This window comes from Aythya marila, assembly GCF_965140915.1.
Source record: "Aythya marila genome assembly, chromosome: 2".
Classification (NCBI taxonomy): Eukaryota; Metazoa; Chordata; class Aves; order Anseriformes; family Anatidae; genus Aythya; species Aythya marila.
The window spans coordinates 17,165,517-17,185,141 of NC_139043.1; the positions used below are offsets into that span (position 1 = coordinate 17,165,517).

Consider the following 19,625-nt stretch of genomic DNA (forward strand, 5'->3'; position numbering starts at 1 on the left):
TAGGCAGATGTCTTTTTTTAATTCTGTTCATTATTACAGTCTACTGTTTTTTCCAGTACAGATATTTGGCTAACAGTCCTTGGATAACTACTGAACTCTTTTAAAAAACATTTGTTGTTTCCTGGTACTTCAGTGATCAGGTAGTTTCAAGTGACCAGATACGTACCATTTGTACTCAATCAACTTTTTACCCTCAGTTTTCTCTATAACTCAATTGAATGCTATCTAGTAGTGGCATTTTTTTTTATTGTTCACTATGTCAGGATTTCTTTAATAACTTTTTCAACAGTAACTTCAGTTTCAGGCAAATCTGAAATGTCCTCCACGAGGAATGATTCCAGTCTGAAGTCTCTTTGATTTCTTCTATAGTGAACACCAATGCAAAGAATGCAGATAGCTTCTCTGAAATGTCTGTATCTTCACCATGTGTTCCTTTGATATGTGCTCATACCAAAACTTCTAATACACGACTATCTAATTTACTTGTCCATTCACAGCAGGCTGTATTAGTCATAAGTCATCTGTGCTATTCATTCTCACCTTGATCTATATGTCATTTGCAGACTTTATCAATAATTCTATTTCTTATTATGTCTATGTCATTTGACAATATAGAATAAAAAATAATCTAACAAGTTTCTCCTTTAGTATAAGTTTTACTACTAGTAGTAGAAGAGATTAGGTTTTATATTAAATGCACTTTATATATGTTAAAAATTTGCTTTATTTTAGGGAGGTAATCCAACAGCTACAGTAATTGCATTGTGTTCAATGAGAGATTTCAATCTGGCTCAAGAAACATGCCAGCTGGCCATCAGAGACATTGGGTGTCTTGAAGTGTTAATTAATTTACTTGATACAGAAGAAATTAAATGCCAGGTAAGTAGCTTTGTTGAAAAGAGTTGTGAATATACCTTTTCTATTAGCATATGTTTTCAATTTTAATGGTTATATAGGATGAAGAAAACTGTTTTTTTTTTTTTCTTTTTTTTTTCTGTATTTTTTCAATTGCAAGAACTTATTAGATGAAAATCAGTTTCAATGATTTTCAATTGCTTTCTTCTGATTTGATTTAAAAGTTAAAATGTTCTATGTAACCCTTCATTTTATAGATTTTTCTGCTTATGTACTCTTAAATAATGTTTAATGTCTGTTATCTTCCATTATTTAGATTGGTTCATTAAAAATCCTGAAGGAAATTAGTCAAAATACATTGATCAGACATGCAATTGCAGATCTTGGGGGCTTAGAGATCATGGTCAAAATATTGGACTCCCCAGACAAAGAACTAAAATGTTTGGCAGCTGAAACAATTGCTAATGTTGCTAGATTTAAACGAGCGCGAAGGACAGTAAGGCTTCATGGAGGAATCAAGAGATTGGTAAGTATATTTTTTCCCAAAATGTCATTTTTTGCATACATGAGTCTTCAGATAGTATGTACCATCATTAAAAAGCAGCTTAATAAGCTTAATATGACACATATTTGTAGATAAATAAAAAAAAGTTTTGTTTTTTTTTTTTTTTAGGTTGGATTGTTGGCATGTACTTCAGTGAGATCAACTGGTCTAACACCATCTCAGGCAAAAGATATTGAAATAGCACGTTGTGGGGCTTTAGCACTCTGGAGCTGCAGCAAAAGTACCAAAAACAAAGAAGCAATCCGTAAAGCTGGAGGCATTCCATTATTAGCTGAATGGCTCAAAAGTTCACATAAAAGCATCCTAACCCCAGTTGCGGGGACACTACAAGAATGTGCTTCAGAGGTAGGTAAACACATACAGCTAAGGTATTTCCAGTCATTAAAATAATTGACTACTGAAAAGAAGCATTACATTTTGACTATCATTTAAAAATGAAGCTTCTCCAGGACAGTTACTGGTACAGTTATCCCATCAGGAAGTTTCCACTCTGGATGTAGATACTCTGCAAAGTTTTTTGAGAAGGTTAGAGCTTGTAATAAAGATCACATATATATATATATTTTATTTTAAAGGCTAAGAGTAGTTCACAAAAGAAAGTATATAGAAATGAAATACGTAATGAGTTCATTTTTTTAAAATCATACTTAAGAAATGAAATTTGCGAAATTAAGATGTTATATTCTGGTTAATCAGTACATTTAAATTCTACAAAGCTAACCTGCAGATGTCGCCAAGAAGATCCAGTGCAGTACAGAACAATGTGTTTTAATGTTTTACATAATTCACAAGGACAATGTGTCTGATCGGTTGTCAAGAGAAGAAAGGGATATATGTGATTTCTCTACAGATTTCCTTGGCAGGTTTCACAGATTTGTGTGTATTAAGTTTTAAAATTTGAATACAGTTATTTTCACCATAGCTGTCTGAGATGAGTGGTTATTTCCCCATTTGTAGAATCAAATTTGAAAATATAGTGCATCGTGCTTATGGAAAAAAATATAAATAAATTCTCTTTGTGAATTTGAGACATGCAAGACATGATTTTTTTTTTAAAGATTTTGCATTATGAAAGAGTTTGTCCTTGCAAAAATAGCTTCTTGAACTACACAAACTTATGCTTGCTCCATGTGACAGCATTTTGTCTTCAGTAAGTCTGTATTCAGCAGGTGAAATTTCCAAGGATTTCTTACCAGGCCAGACCTGGACATAATTTGGGGGGAACACTAAATGCATTTTTTTTTAACGCAGATGTTTCCTTTCTCTTAAAAAATGGTTCCCTGCTCCAATTTCTGTAGTTGAAAAAAAATGGAAGAAAACATAACTGTAAAATTTTAATTCTAATAACATATTTTTTCTAGACTAATTCTAGGAATAGATTTGTTGTTTTGACTTCCAGCTGTAGATGAAGTAGAATGATTACTGGTTGATCCCATTCTGAAGCATCTGTTCCTTCCCTGTCTCTGAGCAGGAATGCTGGTCACCTTGTAAGTTGGGTGGCTACAAAGTAGGCATTGCAGTTCCTGGTTTTACTGGAGATTTGAAGACCACAGCCCCAAAGAGAATTTACGTATTTGTTTAGCTTTGAGAACATCAATCCAGGGCAATGCACATGGCTTGGTCTTAAAATAAAGTACAAGGTTTCAAAATATCAAAGACTTAAATTGTAATGCTGTGTTTTAATTGTGACTGGTGATGCTGACTGTAAACATACAGGGTTTAAAATGTGGAATTTGTATTTTTAGCCAAGTTACAGACTTGCAATAAGGACAGAAGGAATGATTGAGCACCTTGTGAACAATCTGAGTACTGAGCATGAGGAGCTTCAGATGCATTGTGCTAGTGCCATATTTAAGGTAATTGTATTAACTTATTAGATAAAAGCCAGGGTTAACACTTTGTTTTTATGTAGTTTACACATAGTATTTCTCAGTTTTACTATTTCTTTATTGTGTGAGATACTACTTTGTAAAAATATTGATGATCCTTGGCTTGATTTTTATGAGGATGTTTTAGCTGCATTTTGATATTGCAGTCATTTTCTTACTCCTCTTGTGTGCAAGCCCTAAATTCCAGTTAACCAGTGGAGAGAGGCAGGGCTTATTGTGCAAGAAGATGCATTTTTTTGTTTATTTGCCCACAAAGTGGACAATGTGACAGTGTAAACACTGCTACAGTAGCTGTTTACTGCCTAAACTCCCTTAGTGAAATGTTAGCGTATTCAGGCACTTTAATAAAATACTTGCATTTTCATTTGTGTTAGATTTGACTAGTTAAAACATAATGCACATAACTTTTGAAGACATTGCTTTACACATTTTGCATAATATGTGTATTTAATTTTTTGTATAGTGTGCAGAAGATAAAGAAACACGTGACCTGGTTAGACTGCATGGAGGTCTACTACCACTATCTACTCTGCTTGGTAACTCTGAAAATAAACAACTTTTAGCAGCTGTGACAGGAGCAATCTGGAAATGTGCAATCAGTGGAGAGAATGTGTCAAAGTAACAATTTAGTTTTACAAATATTTATTACATTATCATGTTTTGATTCTGTGGGCCTCTATTGTTTTCAAAATATTATGTCATTATTCTGCAAAAGCATGTTTTATGATTCGTTGGATTTTCAACTTAGGTTTTATTGTACCAAATACTGTTGGTGACTTCATCAGGGTACATTGGAAACAGTGTTAAGTTCCTGGAATCTTAACAGTTAACGGGGAAAATTGGTGCCTCTGAACAATAGTTAATATACAGAAGACTAAGCCAGGAGGTGTACTAACACACATAAAATATTTTTCCGTGTATGTGTATCTTATATACCCACTCTTCTCTCACTTGCAAACTGCAATCATGGCTGCGCGGTAGAGTGTAGTCAGCACAATTAGCTTTAACATTTTATGTTGAGAGAGAGAGTGAACATTATCTCACTCTGAGGTAAGTATCTAATATCCATTAGGTCCACCTGCTTTAGAAATATACTGGGTGCTAGGATAATTAGCCTCAATGCCTCTCTTCTTGATTACAAAAGGCGCTCAGAAAAGTAGCTTGGTCTGGACACCCAACTTCTAAAGGACTGCATTTAACTGTAGTGAGTCCTACCATAGGTACTTACATCCTCTTAGTATCATGGTCCAGAGTGGTTATATAAGAATTTGACAGCAGGAATTATCACTCTATCTTTTATGGAATAGCTTAATGACTCAGAATACTTGGCCCTTCTCATCTTAAATTAATACATCTGATTCATGCACCTTACCTCAAAAAAATGCCTGCTCTACTGGAGTATGTGCTAGGCTTCCTGCTGAAGTTATGCTGCTCTGTACAGAGGAATGAGATTCACAGACTGGGAGGAGAATCAATAAAAGCTAACCTCTTCCTGCAGCCCTAATTTTAGTGTACTCTGCTGGACAAGCAGATATAATAGATAAGTACTGGATAAAAACCAGAAAGAATTCCAGTAATCTGGGTTTACAGTGTAGCTTTTTACTATCCTAAATGAGTTCCCAAACTGCTCTTATACAGAGCCATGGTCTTTACATACTGTACTTCTGTCCTACTTCTTATTGCATTCCTCATTTCACAGTTACCTGGCTTTTCAGAAAGGTATATCCTCCTTTTCTGTGAGCTTTGGGTGTCTGCACAGAGGCATCCTGGTTCCAGATCAGTGACGAGATGAACTGAGTGGTTCTGTCTGTACTGGTAAACTAAATAGGACCTAATCTCAGGTTCAGTCACTATGTTATGATTATCCATGCTGTTTAACTGCTAGCACGATCTCTCACACAGTTTGGCCTGTGCCAGCAAGAGCTCTTCCAGACAATGCCCAGACACCCCTTGGGAACAGCACAGGCAGCAGATTGTTTCCATTAGGCAGAATGGGTGAGGCCACCCTGAATTGTGAGGGTAAGAGATTTTAGCCATATGGATGCTACGTTGTGCTTCTTGTCCTCAGGGCTCCAGAATGAGCCATCGCCTGCTTTATTTATTAGTGTAGTTGTAACCAATAATTCTGTGCAAATGCAAACAGATTTTTGCTGGGCTACTCGCATATCTTTGGCAAGGGCTTGAAGCTCCATGAAGGTTGCTAGCCAGGCACAGCTCCAGACTGGAGCTGAATTCATGTATTATGCACTGCTGAGTCTGAAGCAATAAACCCAATCAAAAGTCAGGGTGGGAGAACAAAACAGAACAGGGAGGAAGGATGATATAAAATCATGTAAGTAGATCTGGGGGGATGACTTTAAGTCTGGCATGAGGCTAGAACTAACAAACCCTGCTGGTTCCTGCAGGGCAACTTAATTACCTTCAGACTACTCTGCAATACTTCCTATACCTGAAGTATATTGCCGAGATTCTGTGCTGACTCAGCAGTGAGCTGGTACATGTGCCTACACCTGACTAAGATTCCCGTTTGTATGCAAGCAGCCATACTGCTTCTGGACACAAGATGGCCTGAGCCAACAACTCTGTCAGACTTTAGCCTGCCCATCACAGAGCCAGCTGATATTATTCCATCCATGAAGCAGTGCGTCTGCAACACTCATAAAATAGTCGGAGAAAATCAGTATTTTTCTTTCTGAAATTGTTTACTTGCTTTGTTGCTCTGTTTTCATGTTGTTGGTGTTTCCTCTTTAAAAAAAAAATATAAATATAGGGACACTTCCAAATTACATTGAACAAAGACTTTCTCTTTAAGCAAATGTTTATCAGATCCAAGCAAATCCGACAAAAATAAAGTTTCTAATTTCACAGTATAACATTAATTGTTATATCGATAAGCCACTTGGAAAGATTAATTTTTTTATTGAAACAGAGTTCTAGATAGATCTGCTATCAGAATATTAAAAATACTGTTTTTTTTTTTGTTTTTTGTTTTTTTTTTTTTTTGTACAAAAGAAAAGTCGTGTACAGCTGATTCCTGGAAAATGAGTAGCTGTAGTTCAAGTAGACATTTGCAGAAGCTGGAGGACATAAGGGGAACACAAGTGAAAACAGTTCTCTCAGATAATTTATCTTTTTAGGAGAGGAACCATGTATATTTACACAAAAATATATATCAAAGCATAATTAATAGGTGATATACAGGCTAGATCTAGTTTGATACACTAAGTGGAATTGTCAAGGTGTATCATAGAAAAGGTGCGAAAGGAAAATAGGATATTTGTTGAGCATTAAGAATCCTCTAAGTTCTGAACAAAACAAACTTCGCAATGGGGTGACCCCAGTGCTGAGAACTAAAGTACTGTTCCAGAAGATTAAATTCTGAGGTTTAGCATGCATCTGTTTGTAGGATGGAGCCCGCACAAGAAAATTCCAGGATTTTTACAAACGTGTTTTTGATCATCAGTACCAAAAGTGCTATGAGGGAAGTATTAATGTAAAAGTCAACTCAAATTTCTGTCAACTATTTTCTTAATTTTATTAATTCCAGAATTAAATCTAACATAATTCTAGTCTTACAGTAAGAAAATGCACATATTAGGCCTGAACTAGCTATAGAACTGATGAGGGTAAACCACGAAAGGGTTTGAATCGTCAGGGTGATCCTTTGGCTCCAGAAAGGTGGAAGAGGGTCAGATATACTCCTGCTCCACCTATTGTTAACATGGCAGAAAAAAGAAATGGAAGTTAGGATGCCGCTGTACTTGCTAGTCTTCCAGTATGTTTACAGCTAGTTAAAGATGTTTCATCTGCATGTTAAATTTTCAAATAAAATTTAATTTGAAATACTAAAATAGAGAAATATAGTTAAAAAGGTAAAGTAAGAAATGATGCTATATGTCACACTTACAAGAACTAATTGGAATGGCTTACCTATATTGTGCTTTGTTCATCAAGATAATTTAATTACAGAAATTAAGGATTACCTTACAGTAGTAACATACTGATAATAACTACTTTGTTTTTATTGCTGTCATTTAGATTTCATGATTATAAAGTCGTAGAAGTTTTGGTAGGACTGCTCACTGATCAACCTGAAGAAGTCCTTGTAAATATCGTTGGAGCACTGGGAGAATGTTGCCAAGAACCCAGACATCGAGCTATTATCCGTAAATGTGGCGGAATACCACCCCTAGTGAAGTTACTCACTGGAACCAATCAGGCACTGCTTGTGAATGTAACAAAAGCAGTGGGAGCGTGTGCAACAGAACCTGAAAATATGATGTAAGCCATTCATATTGACATTGTGAATATTGCAAAAAAATACATATTTTGAGTAATTCTGAGAGAAATATTGTTAATATTTTGGGGAGAATATTCAAGGTTCACATGCAGTGATATTTAAAATTTGTTACAAAATATTAAAAATATGTCTCTCTACAATGAGATAACATGGAATCATAGAACCATTGAGGTTGGAAGGGACCAATTTAGATCATCTAGTCCAACCCCCCTGCTCAGACAGGGTCAGCTAAAGCAAATCACCCAGGACTACATCCAGTCAGGTTATGAATGTCTCCATGGATGGAGACTCAGCAGCCTCTCCAGGCAACCTGTTCCAGTGTTTGAACTTTCTCACTGTAAAATAGTTTTTTTCCTGTGTTCAAATTGTATTTTATGCCATTTTGATCACAGAATAGTTGGTTCATGTAATAGGGATGTTTGAAAAGCTATTTCCAGTTTGTGGTAATTCAACTCAGGGGTTTGAGGACTGCCTACTATACTTCTATCAGTTCATCAGCATTAGTAGTAGACTCAATTTCAGGTTAAACACTTTAGAAGGTTTTAGTTTTGTCAATTATAGTCTGACTTAAAAGGAAATTTTACTGTGTGGATTAGTTATTTCTTACTGTAAAATGTGCTAAATAGGAATACAATTTTTTCCTTGAGAAAATGTATAGAACATAAAGCTTTTATGTTTGGGGGTAAAACATATAGAACTGTAGTAAAATTATTTTTATTAAAATTAAATTTCAAAGTTACAAAGCACCTATTTACAAGTGCTGTATGATAGGTCCTGCTTATGCCTCTTTTCCTTTTACATCTGTTCTTGAATCATAACTAATTTCCTCAATTAGAGAAAGCAATTCCAAAAGAAATGTGTGCATTTACTGTCATGAAAAATAATTTCAAAGTTTTTGAAATAGGGTGTTATTTGTATTTTATCTGTTCTGTCCCTCTTCGTAATTCCTTTTATGAACTGAGACTTTCTTGCATCCTTTTTTTTCCTCTTACTCCTTTGCAAGACCGAAGAGAAAGACTGCCTTTTTACTCAGAAAGTTGCTGCTCTCTTCGGTTTTGTGATGTAGATTTTTACAGCTTACAAAGATCCTTGAGCTTTATGATTAAGTGTTCCAGTTAAAAGTTGAGGTGGGCATTTACTGTTCTTCCTGTTCCCTTACAGAGATATTTACCTCGAGATTCTCAGAATATTTCCCTCCTTATACATGTGGAAGATCAGAAAAAGAGTTTTAGTAAGCTCCTCCTGTTCTGATTTGCATAATTCACTTGATATTCATATAGCAGTGCAGGGAATTCTTTTCCTGAATAGGGCTTTTGTTTTCATGCTTTGGCTGTCACCCAGTGGCAAAAGGCTAGATGGTACACAACTGTAAACATGGGTTGTGTGAACAGTTAGCCATGTAGCAGAAAAGTACACATAAATGAAATCATCTTCACTGTGCATCTCAAATGAAGAATACTAAATGTCTACCTTTGCTGTAATGTATTAACAAAATTAACTCTGTAAATCAACCAAGAAATTTCAAAGCTAATAAATATAAATTGGTATTATGAAACCTCAGACATATGCCAGTACTCAGGACTACCACGTGTAATATCCAGTATGGATAGCTTCACACTGGAATGTGGTCAGCATAAGCACCAAAAATAACACAAGTTGCTGCTAAAATTGTGATAAAACAAAGTCCATCTTGTTTTTAAGGAGAGAGTACAGGTTGTTTGGGAGGAAACTTGAAAGAGTTTGCCAAGAGTGGGTGAAGGATTGAAATGTTGAATTCAGTTCATATGAAAAAAAATCTTTATCAAAGGTTCTCAACATTTCTTTTTATTTATTAATTTATTATATTTATTTATTTATTATTTTGAAAATATTTTAAAACATTAGCAAGGAACTTATTCCAGGAGCAAAATATACTTTTTGCTCCAACAGCAATAACAACAACAAAAACACTTACAGAGAAATTATGTTTATTACTGTGACATTTACCTGAAGTATTGTGCTAGTGCAAGTTCAGACTCGTAGCACTAGAAGAGATAATGCATTTTTTCCCAGAGGCACGATTCAGCCAGGTGCAGATAAGTTTGATCCTGATCCATCAAAATGTTTAAACAATGCTTAGTTTAAACATCAATATCAATGCAATTACTCACACATTTCAATGATTTGTTTGGTTGAGGACTCTGCCTCTTGCAGGCTTAAAGTATTAGATTCCCCTCCTCTTCCCCCACCCCAAATCATGGGCCATCCATTCCTCTTCTCTATCCTTCTCCTTAGACCAGTATAGCAGGAGCTGAGACTAACTCCTCATACAAACCAATCTTCTTTTTGAGAAGAGTGGGTCACCAAACACACGTAGGATACCTGATCTGTAGTATCACTTTGTTCTAATTGCAGAATATGGGACTCAGACTTTTGTTTCTGAGATATTTTTTTTTTATTTTTTAATGTTAGAAAATGTTGATATATTGCTACTCAATTTATAAATTAGTGATATGAAAGCTCCAGAATGTGAACACTGCATGCTAAGGATGCTCAAATTCCGAGCATGCAGTGCGTTGTGTTTTTGTGACACAGTCATGGCACCAAGCTGCCAGAGTTCAAGAAGCATTTGGACAATTTTCTCAGACATGTGGTCTGATTTATTTATTTATTTATTTATTTATTTATTTATTTATTTGGGTGGTCCTTTGGGGACTCGGAAGTTGGACTCGATGATCCTTGTGAGTCCCTTCCAACTTGTATATTCTATCACTGTATGATTATATGATAAAATAGTTCAGGTGCTAGCCACTCTACTATTCCCATTATTACCTTATTTATTCCTGTTTAATCTTATCGAAGTATTAAGAGACATCTAAAAGATCCATGTGGTAGCAAAGTACCTGGAAACATTTTCCTTCCTACAGTACTTTAACTTTAATTTGGAAAGAAGAGGATGCACAGTTCCACCATCTCATTCCCTTTTATGCCTTACACTTTTTTTTTCTTGTTGTTGTTTCATGAGTTGCTTTGTTGTGCTAAAAATAGCTGTCTTGAAATACATCTGAGAAACGCTGTTTGAGCTCTTCTAATGCTTTCTGCTCTTTACAATCTATTGCTCATCTTAACAAGAATGTAGAGATCTTCCAAGATGTTCTTCTGGAAAGAAGCAAAGCCACTTTGTAGCCTCTAAGTATATACACATGATGGCTTTCTATTGGAGTTTAATAATTATCTGTTTCTGGTCTTCCTGGTTCAGTTGAATGAATCATTATTACATTCCTTATTTTGTAATCATCTTTTCAAGGAATGTCTTGATGGGTTCTGGGAGATCAGTTGATCTTTTCTATTAGCTTTTCTCTTGTCAATTTGGCTGTTAGGTCTTAAGGCTTGTTTTATTTGTCACCTGGTTTGGACAAGCAGTGTTTAGAGAGATTCTGTTTTAATTTAGCACTACAGAAACACCTAGAAGTATGATGATTCTTATGGATCCTGCTGTCATTGACCTTGATATGTACTAGAAACGCAGAGCAAAGCAGGAAAATTTCAAGTTAGTATCTAACTCTCAGTAAGAATTGAGAATTTTCAAATGTATTGTCACATTCTATTAGCTGCATGTGCTTAGTAAAGTTTCCCTTAGAGCCTTTCAGCTGAACAGTCTTCTATTTTGACTGTTCTTATACTTGCAGCAGTAGGCATGTGGAAACCACACACTGAAAGGGTGGAGCTCATGAAGTTTCTGTGAGTGATTCAAGGGTATGTAATGAAGAGGATAGGATTCATGTAGGAAATAAAATTTGATTCTGGATTATAAAAAAACAGAGCACGTTCCGTGAAACAGTGGAGTTAAATGCTGAGGGAAATAATGTATTTTTATCATAGGTTCCATGGAAGAAGCATGCATTGACAAAGAGGAGTAGTAGATTGGCATGGGTGAATCTATATCTTCTGTATAAAGATTGGCAACCCAATTCTCTTACAGTAATAATAAGCTGAAACTGTTTTCCATACTCTGTCTGCTGCAGAGTGCTGCTGCAAAGCATTGACAGAGATGCCTCTGCATATCTTTTATGTATGTTTGTCATTTTAAAGAACTTTCACAGTTATTCTTTTTATATTATCAAAACCAGAGTATTAATGCTCATTCTTTAACCAACATTAGATTTTCATTTGTACTTTTCATTCGAAAACCCATAGACTTCAACTCTAGCATTCAAAACTGATATGTTAGAATATTATAACTTAAAATGTACAAATATTTTAGCCAGACAGATGGAGTTGAAGACATTTGTATATAATTCTATTCATTAAAGCACTCTAGCAAGTAGTGGAAGTTTTAAGAAACATACTAAGTTGTGGTTTCAGAAAAGACAAGATTACAATCTGCCAGAATTAAACCCTGTAATCCTACCAGCAAGCACAATACAGAGTCAGTTTAACTTTGTTTATTTATATCTGTATTAGTGGTCTAAATTGGCAGACAATAGAACTAGACTTCTCAAAAGTTCTGTCAAATAATACTGTAACAGAAAAAGATGATAGATATGACAAACAGATGCCTATGCTCTTTGTGTGTGGTGTTTAAGCAATTCATTTTGAAGTGGAAAGATGCAATATTAAATCTGAATTCTAAAGAGGAGTACTATTTCAGATTAACAGTTTTGCTAGTTTCAGATGTATTTTAGAAAACAATGTAAATTCCTAGAATTGTGACGAAATTTTTGCAGACATACCGTGATATTCAGTGGCACTATGACATCAAGTTTCATAAATGCAATGTAAAAAACCTCTATTAAGCAACTGTGATCTATAAACAGCCAACAAAAGTCATTCATAAAAACTGTCTTGTTAAGTTATCTGCACCGGTCAAATAGCAAATAGCACTGTGTACTTGTAGTGAAGCAACAGATAGTAATTACCTATAATAAAATTAATATTCCTACTTTGGGTGAGTTTCATGCCTGTTAAAATTTATGCTATTAATAGTGTTCTATACATTAGATTCTTTAAGTGCATACAATACAGCTATTGTATAAACCAGTTAAATATTTAAACTTTAAATTATTAAATAGTAAGACTTTTTTAATATCATCTAAATATCACATTATTTCAGCTTTTTTTTTTTTTTTATATATTTTTTCCCTTCAGCTTTCAATATATTCTGCCTCTTTATTTAAGGACCCCTCCTTTAACAGTCCCATGATTAATACAGCTTTAACTGTAGTTTAGTTTTGTCTTTGTTACATCAACAAATTATTAGAAAGCATCTCATCTAAGTGACTGTAACCACAGGGAAACTAATGTACTAGATATGAATGAATGCAGAACTGGAAGCCAACCAAAGGAAATTTTACAGTTTCTTTGTATTTATTGTGATAAGTAGCAATATTACAGTGTCCTGCTAATGATGTTATAATCAGTTTGGGGATGAAAATTAGATACGAAAGCATTATACAAACAAATCTGAATATTGGTTAGAGTGATGCCATCAGAGCTGAAATTTTCAAGATCACAGGTCTGTGTTTTGTTTGTTTGTTTGTTTGTTTGTTTTCAAGATTACAGGTCTGTCTTTATTTGTAAAGAAATTTGAATGCATATTTTTGCCCACTTTAATAAAGAATTTTCATATAGAAAGGAAACTAACATCCAAACACTTTTATAGAGGAAACATTTTTCAGGGCCATTTATTTTAGTGTTCCCATTGCTTTTATAGCAGATATGCTAGTTTAACATCCCGTTTCTTCATCTGCTACACTGAAACCACGGAAAGGTTAAAAAAAATGGAATTGAGAAGGGATTTAGTCACTTGTTTACTAATGTTTTCTTTAATTGGCAAATGTATATTCTTAGTAAGATGAAAATAAAAGGGTTTGTGCTTCTATGGTGACACAACCATAATTCTTCCAGTATGAAAATTTGACAGTATCGTTCTTCTGCATAGAAGAACATTTGAGTTAACCTAGTATAAATGAGTGAAACCACTGATCGGTGATGAAGAATGTAATTTGGGGATTTGTTTGTTTATTCCATACCTATCTTTGTTTTATACACATTTAATGGACTGAGGACAACACTTTCAGATATTCTGAGCTATTCTGTTGGGTCTAAGACAACTCATATTTCTGGTCTTCAACCAAAAGGCAAAAAAATTCTTTAGAAAAGGAACCGTAGAGTGAGGGTAGTTTGCCTTGAAAAGCTGAAGAGAAGAAGAAAACTGAGAAGAAAGTGCATTTTAAATCAGCAGGCTTTGGAAAAAAAAAAAAAAGAGAGAGAGAGATAAATAAGCCTAGAGGCTGTTTTCTTAAATGTGGTAGAAAAATCTGAACTCAGTGTTTGACTTTTATCACTTGATTTTTATATACTGGTTGGAGTTGGGTCATTTATATTTAGCCCCTCTTGGGAGGAAGTATCTCATGTTGGTAAGTGATCAGTACTCTGCTTGACTAGAAGAAACACTCATGGATCTTTTTTTAATTAAGTCCAATATAGGAAAAAATTCTTTGTGCTTTCTGAAATGACAGGAAAGTATTATTAAAATTGCTTGAAAGTTTTGGGGATTTGGAGAGATTTAAAAGCTTGTTTGACATTTATACTGAAGTCATCCTTATTATGTGGACGTATATTGGTAATTGTGTAGTTTATGATCATGCTGTTCTAATTTGTATTACGATTTCTGATTTTTTTCTGTTGAATTATGATATTCTTGCAGTTGATTTGGAAATGATTAAGTAAAATAAGCTGTATTAAATGAGCAGATCTTAAAAAAAAAAAATACAACTTATGGTTTCTCAGCTTAACCAACCTTTTTGTGCAGAAAGTTATTGTTTTGAAAACATAGTTGTTTAACCTGTTTGCAAAAAATGTTGTGATTAAAGTCTGTGGTTATTTTAGACAGAGTCCATGCCCTTAATTATTTTCCTTCTTCACATGACGGCAGAATTGCGTAAATAAATGATTTTATAATAAGTTGAAAAATTTCCTGGCAAATGTATTTACAGTGATCACAAATAAGATGTAACCTGTATTTTATTTCTCTTATCTTGTACTTACAATTAAAGATGTAGACTTGCATGTATACAACAGAATTTTTTCCTTCTGAGGTTAGAAAAGTATACTTGCTTTCCTTTATCTTCAGCTCATCTGCTTTGGGTTAAATATATCTTTTTGAAAAATAGGAATGTTTGTAAAAGCTGTTAAGTTTTGTTTGACCTTCCTTTCTATTTAAGGTATTCACTGTACCCTAATGTGACGTTATGATCCCCAGGCCTGATTGATATGTAAACATAACACAGATGGTGTAGAGATGATTCTGATGATAATTCATTTTTCAGCTAGTCATGAAGATACTTTGATTACGGTGTGTTTAAGTAATTATAACATAATATTCAATGTTAGTCTTGTTGGTAAGGAACACATGGGAAACAAGTTACACGTTATTCATGACCAACAAAGGGTGCAGTGTGGTGTGACCATTTTAATTTCTAATGCTAGATTAGAAACGTAGTACCTTAAAATATGTTGTACAGTAAGGTAAATACATTAAGCATAGACTGAATAAAAAGTTAAGTACATAGTTTTGGGCATAAATATTTGTTTTGGAAAGTATTTGTTACTATATGAAAGAAGCTAGTATGCTTGAATTCAGATTTCAGTTTACATGCAGATCGTTAAAAAGTCACATGCTTACTTCTACTTTTACATGAGTTCTGGTTATAATGCAGTTCACTTTATCTTCTATAAGCATTTTAAATCACAGTACTGATAAAAGCGTAAACAACACTCATAAGATTTAGTTGGAAAACATATCCTGTCTTTACATAATTTATTCACACCCATCTACAATAGCAAGCAATGTTTACTGTGTATGTTGATGGCAGTCAGCTGACAACAGAACACAAATACTTACGTAAAGCAAAACAATACGCTAAAGAAAAGCATACCAATATTTCTTAAAGTAGTTTCTCAAACAAACTGATATAATCTAAAATTTAGCATTGTGTACTCCATAATTAATTATCTCTTTTTTTCTGATCGATTCCTTTGATAGGATAATCGACCGTTTAGATGGAGTTCGTTTGTTATGGTCATTGTTGAAGAATCCTAATCCAGATGTTCAAGCAAGTGCAGCTTGGGCTATTTGTCCATGCATTGAAAATGCTAAGGTGAGAAAGTATTTAATAGCTTTGTTACATATATATTCACATACAGTTTTTGTATTTGTATGACTTACAGCAATACTTTGCTATTTGCCACTTAAAATGTATTTCATTCCTTTAACTGCTTTAAGTAATTGATGTATTCATTTGTTAAAAATAGAGTAGTAGCCCTCATCTAGAACTCATTTTGTGTTAAATGGAGGCATTCTGTTTTGCCTTTAGAGCACTTAACGTGTTTGGAATTAATTTAATAACATGTCAGGATCCAAACTTCCTGTTCCCAAACAAAGTATGCTGAAAAAGCTGATCTGACAATGCTGGAAACAGAAAGCTTTTACTCATGGGCTTTGAATAGCACAGATAGTTGTAGTTGTTCACCACTATGAGGTACTTCAACTGCATTCTCAAGAGACTGTCTTTTGGTTTCAGAGCATATTTCAGTCTTGGTGCCAATGTAATCCATAGATTTTCTGCTGAGACTGCCAACAAAAAGTGCCAGTTGTGAATAGTGGTTGTTGTGCAGGTCAGTTTGCACAGAAGACTGAACTATTCATGTATTTCGTGTCAGTTCCAAGGTAGAGATAAAATGGTGTTATAATCTGTAACTCATCTTCAATGATTTCTTACCACTGACCTGTGGTAAAATAAATGTGGAAGGTTTTGTTTCTCATTAAATGTTTCCTAGAATATTAAGTAGACTTTTATCCTTTTTTTTTTTTTTTTACAGTAATATCTTCCATTTCTAATTTAGCTCCATATTCAATGCAACTTTTGTATCTTCTCTCTGCTATACTAAAAACACATATCCTTCTACATACAGTTTGAAACCTGACCATGTAAAGAATGGAAATTTCCTCAGAGAGGTAGATATCCTTAGGATCCTTTGCAGGCAGCATTTCCTGCCTGGAGCTGAGAACACTGTGGTTGCTATTTATGTATATAGATAGATGTATGTGTAGATATGTGGATGAAGGTATTTCAAGAACATTTGCTCCTGATTTTTAAAACTTCAGCATTTTCTATTTCTTCACAACGATTTCTATGAAGACAGCTTATTTGTCATTTTTCAAACATCCTGGTTATTCTGGATTATCTTTTTCTTTTTTTTTTTAATTAAAAAAAAACATATAATCTAGTATGAAAGTTTTATATTACCTGATGATAGGGTGCATGCATGTCTCTTCTGTCAAGATCTGACTATACCTGCCTATCTCTTGAACAATATTTCTATAACTAAATGTTAAAATATTACCTTATCTTAGTACTCATTATGCATAGGACTCCATGACCTGCACTGCCAGAGTGGAGCTCTGCAGTGCTAGAGGTTTGACTAAAAACACGTTTTCAGAAACTAAAGGGATAGAGGACAGCTACTGAAATTACAGACTACATAGATATTTCTTCTCTGTTTCCCTCCCCCAGGGTATTTGATGAGTGTAAGCTATGTACATCCTTAGTGTAGCCACTCTCCTTTCATCTCTCTTGGCTGCCTGCCCAAATGCTAATCTGTGACCCCACAAAGAGTCTTTTGTGTGAGACTGAGGCAGAGTGGCACACTGAAACAAACCTACCAATAATACCCTTTCCTCTGACACTGAATGGAAAGAAATATGTATAAAGCAGCAATTATAGCCAAACCGTGGAGATGCAGTAACTATTTCTATGTAAACAAAATTTTGATTTTTTATTCACAGTTAATAATACTCAACAATTTACATGGTCTTCCAAGAAGCACGATTTGGTTTATGCAGTGCTTGACTCAAAAGCAGGAATAAGTATATGACTTTAAATGAGTTATGTGCACTCTGGATTTTCCAAGCCTGTACTTGAAACTGCAAAACATGTTTCCAATAGCTTTGAGCTTGAAGTCTGAATTTGTTTTGTTTTGTTTTGCGGAAGCTGTAGTGCCTGTCTTCTGTAGTGTGGACCTTCACAGATGAAAAAGAACTTGTTAACAGTATCCAAAACAAATTTTATAAAATTTAATACAGCATCCATTTTCCTGCACAGACATTTTGTGCATATACAACTTAAACATTATTTGCTATGATACTTATAAAATCATAGAAGCTAATCTATCATACTGATATGGCTCTTTTTGCCATAGTGTGTGAGTACATGGACATCTCTCATGCATTTACTCCTACCATAATCTGTTTAAGATTAGAAAACCCACCATTTCTGTTTTACAGTTAGAAAGTAGTGAGTCACAGAATGCCCAGGTGACTTCTCAAAGATGTTTTTGAGCATTTGGGCCTAATTTGCCTGCTGTTAGGCAGGAAGTTAATGGCAAAAAAAGGGAGGAGAATCTAAGTGCCAATATCCTTAGGTTATATAAATTAACAGTTGCATTATGGTAGCTGGTTCAGGGTACTTCCCATAGAATAGTATTGTAGAACTGGACTGACAATATTGCTGATTACATCAGGATGATATAGCAAAGTGAAATTGTTTATTACATCAGTATGATTTAGATCAGTTTCATTTGGTCTGTGACAGATTTAAGACTTTTAAAACAGAGGATATAAATTATACATTACAGTACATAAACTGTTATAACTCTGACAGTCATAATATTGGTTTGAGATCAGTCATGACCTCTGTATGCCAGCATTGTTTCTAAATAATTTTAGCCTTAAGAGTGGCTTGTAGAGTGAAGATCTTACAGGTAGTTTGGCAGTGGCATAATTTAGGTGGTAGAACTCACGAGAAAATTTGTACTGCACTTATCAATGCTATTTGTGAGTCTTAGAAAAATATCGTACAATTTTGGATAAATTAAGGTATACCTTTATTTAAACTGTAAGGCTAGAAGAGCTGAATCACTTATTCAAATGAATTATCTTATTAGAAACATACTTGTATAAATTAGTTATTTCCAAAAGGAAAAGTTACTACTGCAGGCACATTGGTAACGACAAAAAGTAAGTATACTGTCCAAAAACCACAAATGATTGTGAAAAATTGCTAAGAAAAGTCTACTCAACTCTGTTGATGTTGGAACAGCAATATTTGGTTATGATGCTACTTTGAAAAAAACAGTATTTATAGTGTTATCCCAATGTACATCAGCCCAAACAGAAAAATTGAGAGAAACTCCACAAAGATGTTATTTGGGCTATCATAAAATTCATCCAAAGACATTATAGTGATGAGAGGAACACTGTCAACTGTTTCCTCACAGAGGAACGTATAAAAAGTATGTTTTGAAATAAAAAATAAAATAAAAATAAAAATAAAAGTTTTAGAGGTTATTTTCCTTTCTTGTATTTAATAGAGTTTTGGGTGCAAACATAACGTAAGGCCTTATCCTTTCTTCTGTTTTGTCTGTGTTTGCATATCAGCTTTCAGCTTTCAAAGTTTAAATTTTAACCTTTGTTACAACTACAACTGTAAAGGCTTTCTTAAAGAACTTCTGGAAGTCAGCTGTGTATGAAGTCTGTCAAAATTATTCAAGTAAACAGTCTGAGACTGGGAATTTGGGGGAAGAGAGAGGGAAAGTTTTTTATCCTATTTTTTTAAAGCGTGTTTGTAAAATGACATCTCACTTTTCTGATAAAGTGTCATCCAACCCCACCCCCGAACACACACAAATGCATTTCTTCCTTTTTACCCTCTCAATGGAATTTCATGGGTGTGATGAAGGATGATCAGCCATCTAAAGATGATTGTGTATTTCCTACATAAAGGGAAAGAGAATGTCCATTCTTTTTCGCACACAAAATCTCTTTTCTCTTGCACACAAAATAAATGCAAAAGCAGAACTAAATCAGGTTTAGGAGGGAAGGGTCAAGAGATGAGCATGTGTGATGGTCAAGTAGCCTTCACTTTTGCTAAGGTAGTGACTTCTACTGGAGGCAGCAGTCTGGAGTTAACATGGG

General features: G+C 34.4%; 1 protein-coding gene across 1 annotated transcript in view; it reads left to right on the forward strand.

Annotated features, from left to right (window-relative positions):
• Positions 1-19,625, forward strand: part of ODAD2 (outer dynein arm docking complex subunit 2) — a gene marked incomplete at both ends in the record, with an annotated part of 90,038 nt that overhangs the window by 32,109 nt on the left and 38,304 nt on the right. The window contains 7 exons of the mRNA XM_082754115.1: positions 733-879; positions 1,172-1,381; positions 1,529-1,765; positions 3,166-3,276; positions 3,773-3,927; positions 7,348-7,590; positions 15,636-15,750. Coding sequence (XP_082610241.1) covers positions 733-879; positions 1,172-1,381; positions 1,529-1,765; positions 3,166-3,276; positions 3,773-3,927; positions 7,348-7,590; positions 15,636-15,750 — 1,218 coding nt within the window. The remainder of the gene's footprint in view (positions 1-732; positions 880-1,171; positions 1,382-1,528; positions 1,766-3,165; positions 3,277-3,772; positions 3,928-7,347; positions 7,591-15,635; positions 15,751-19,625) is intronic.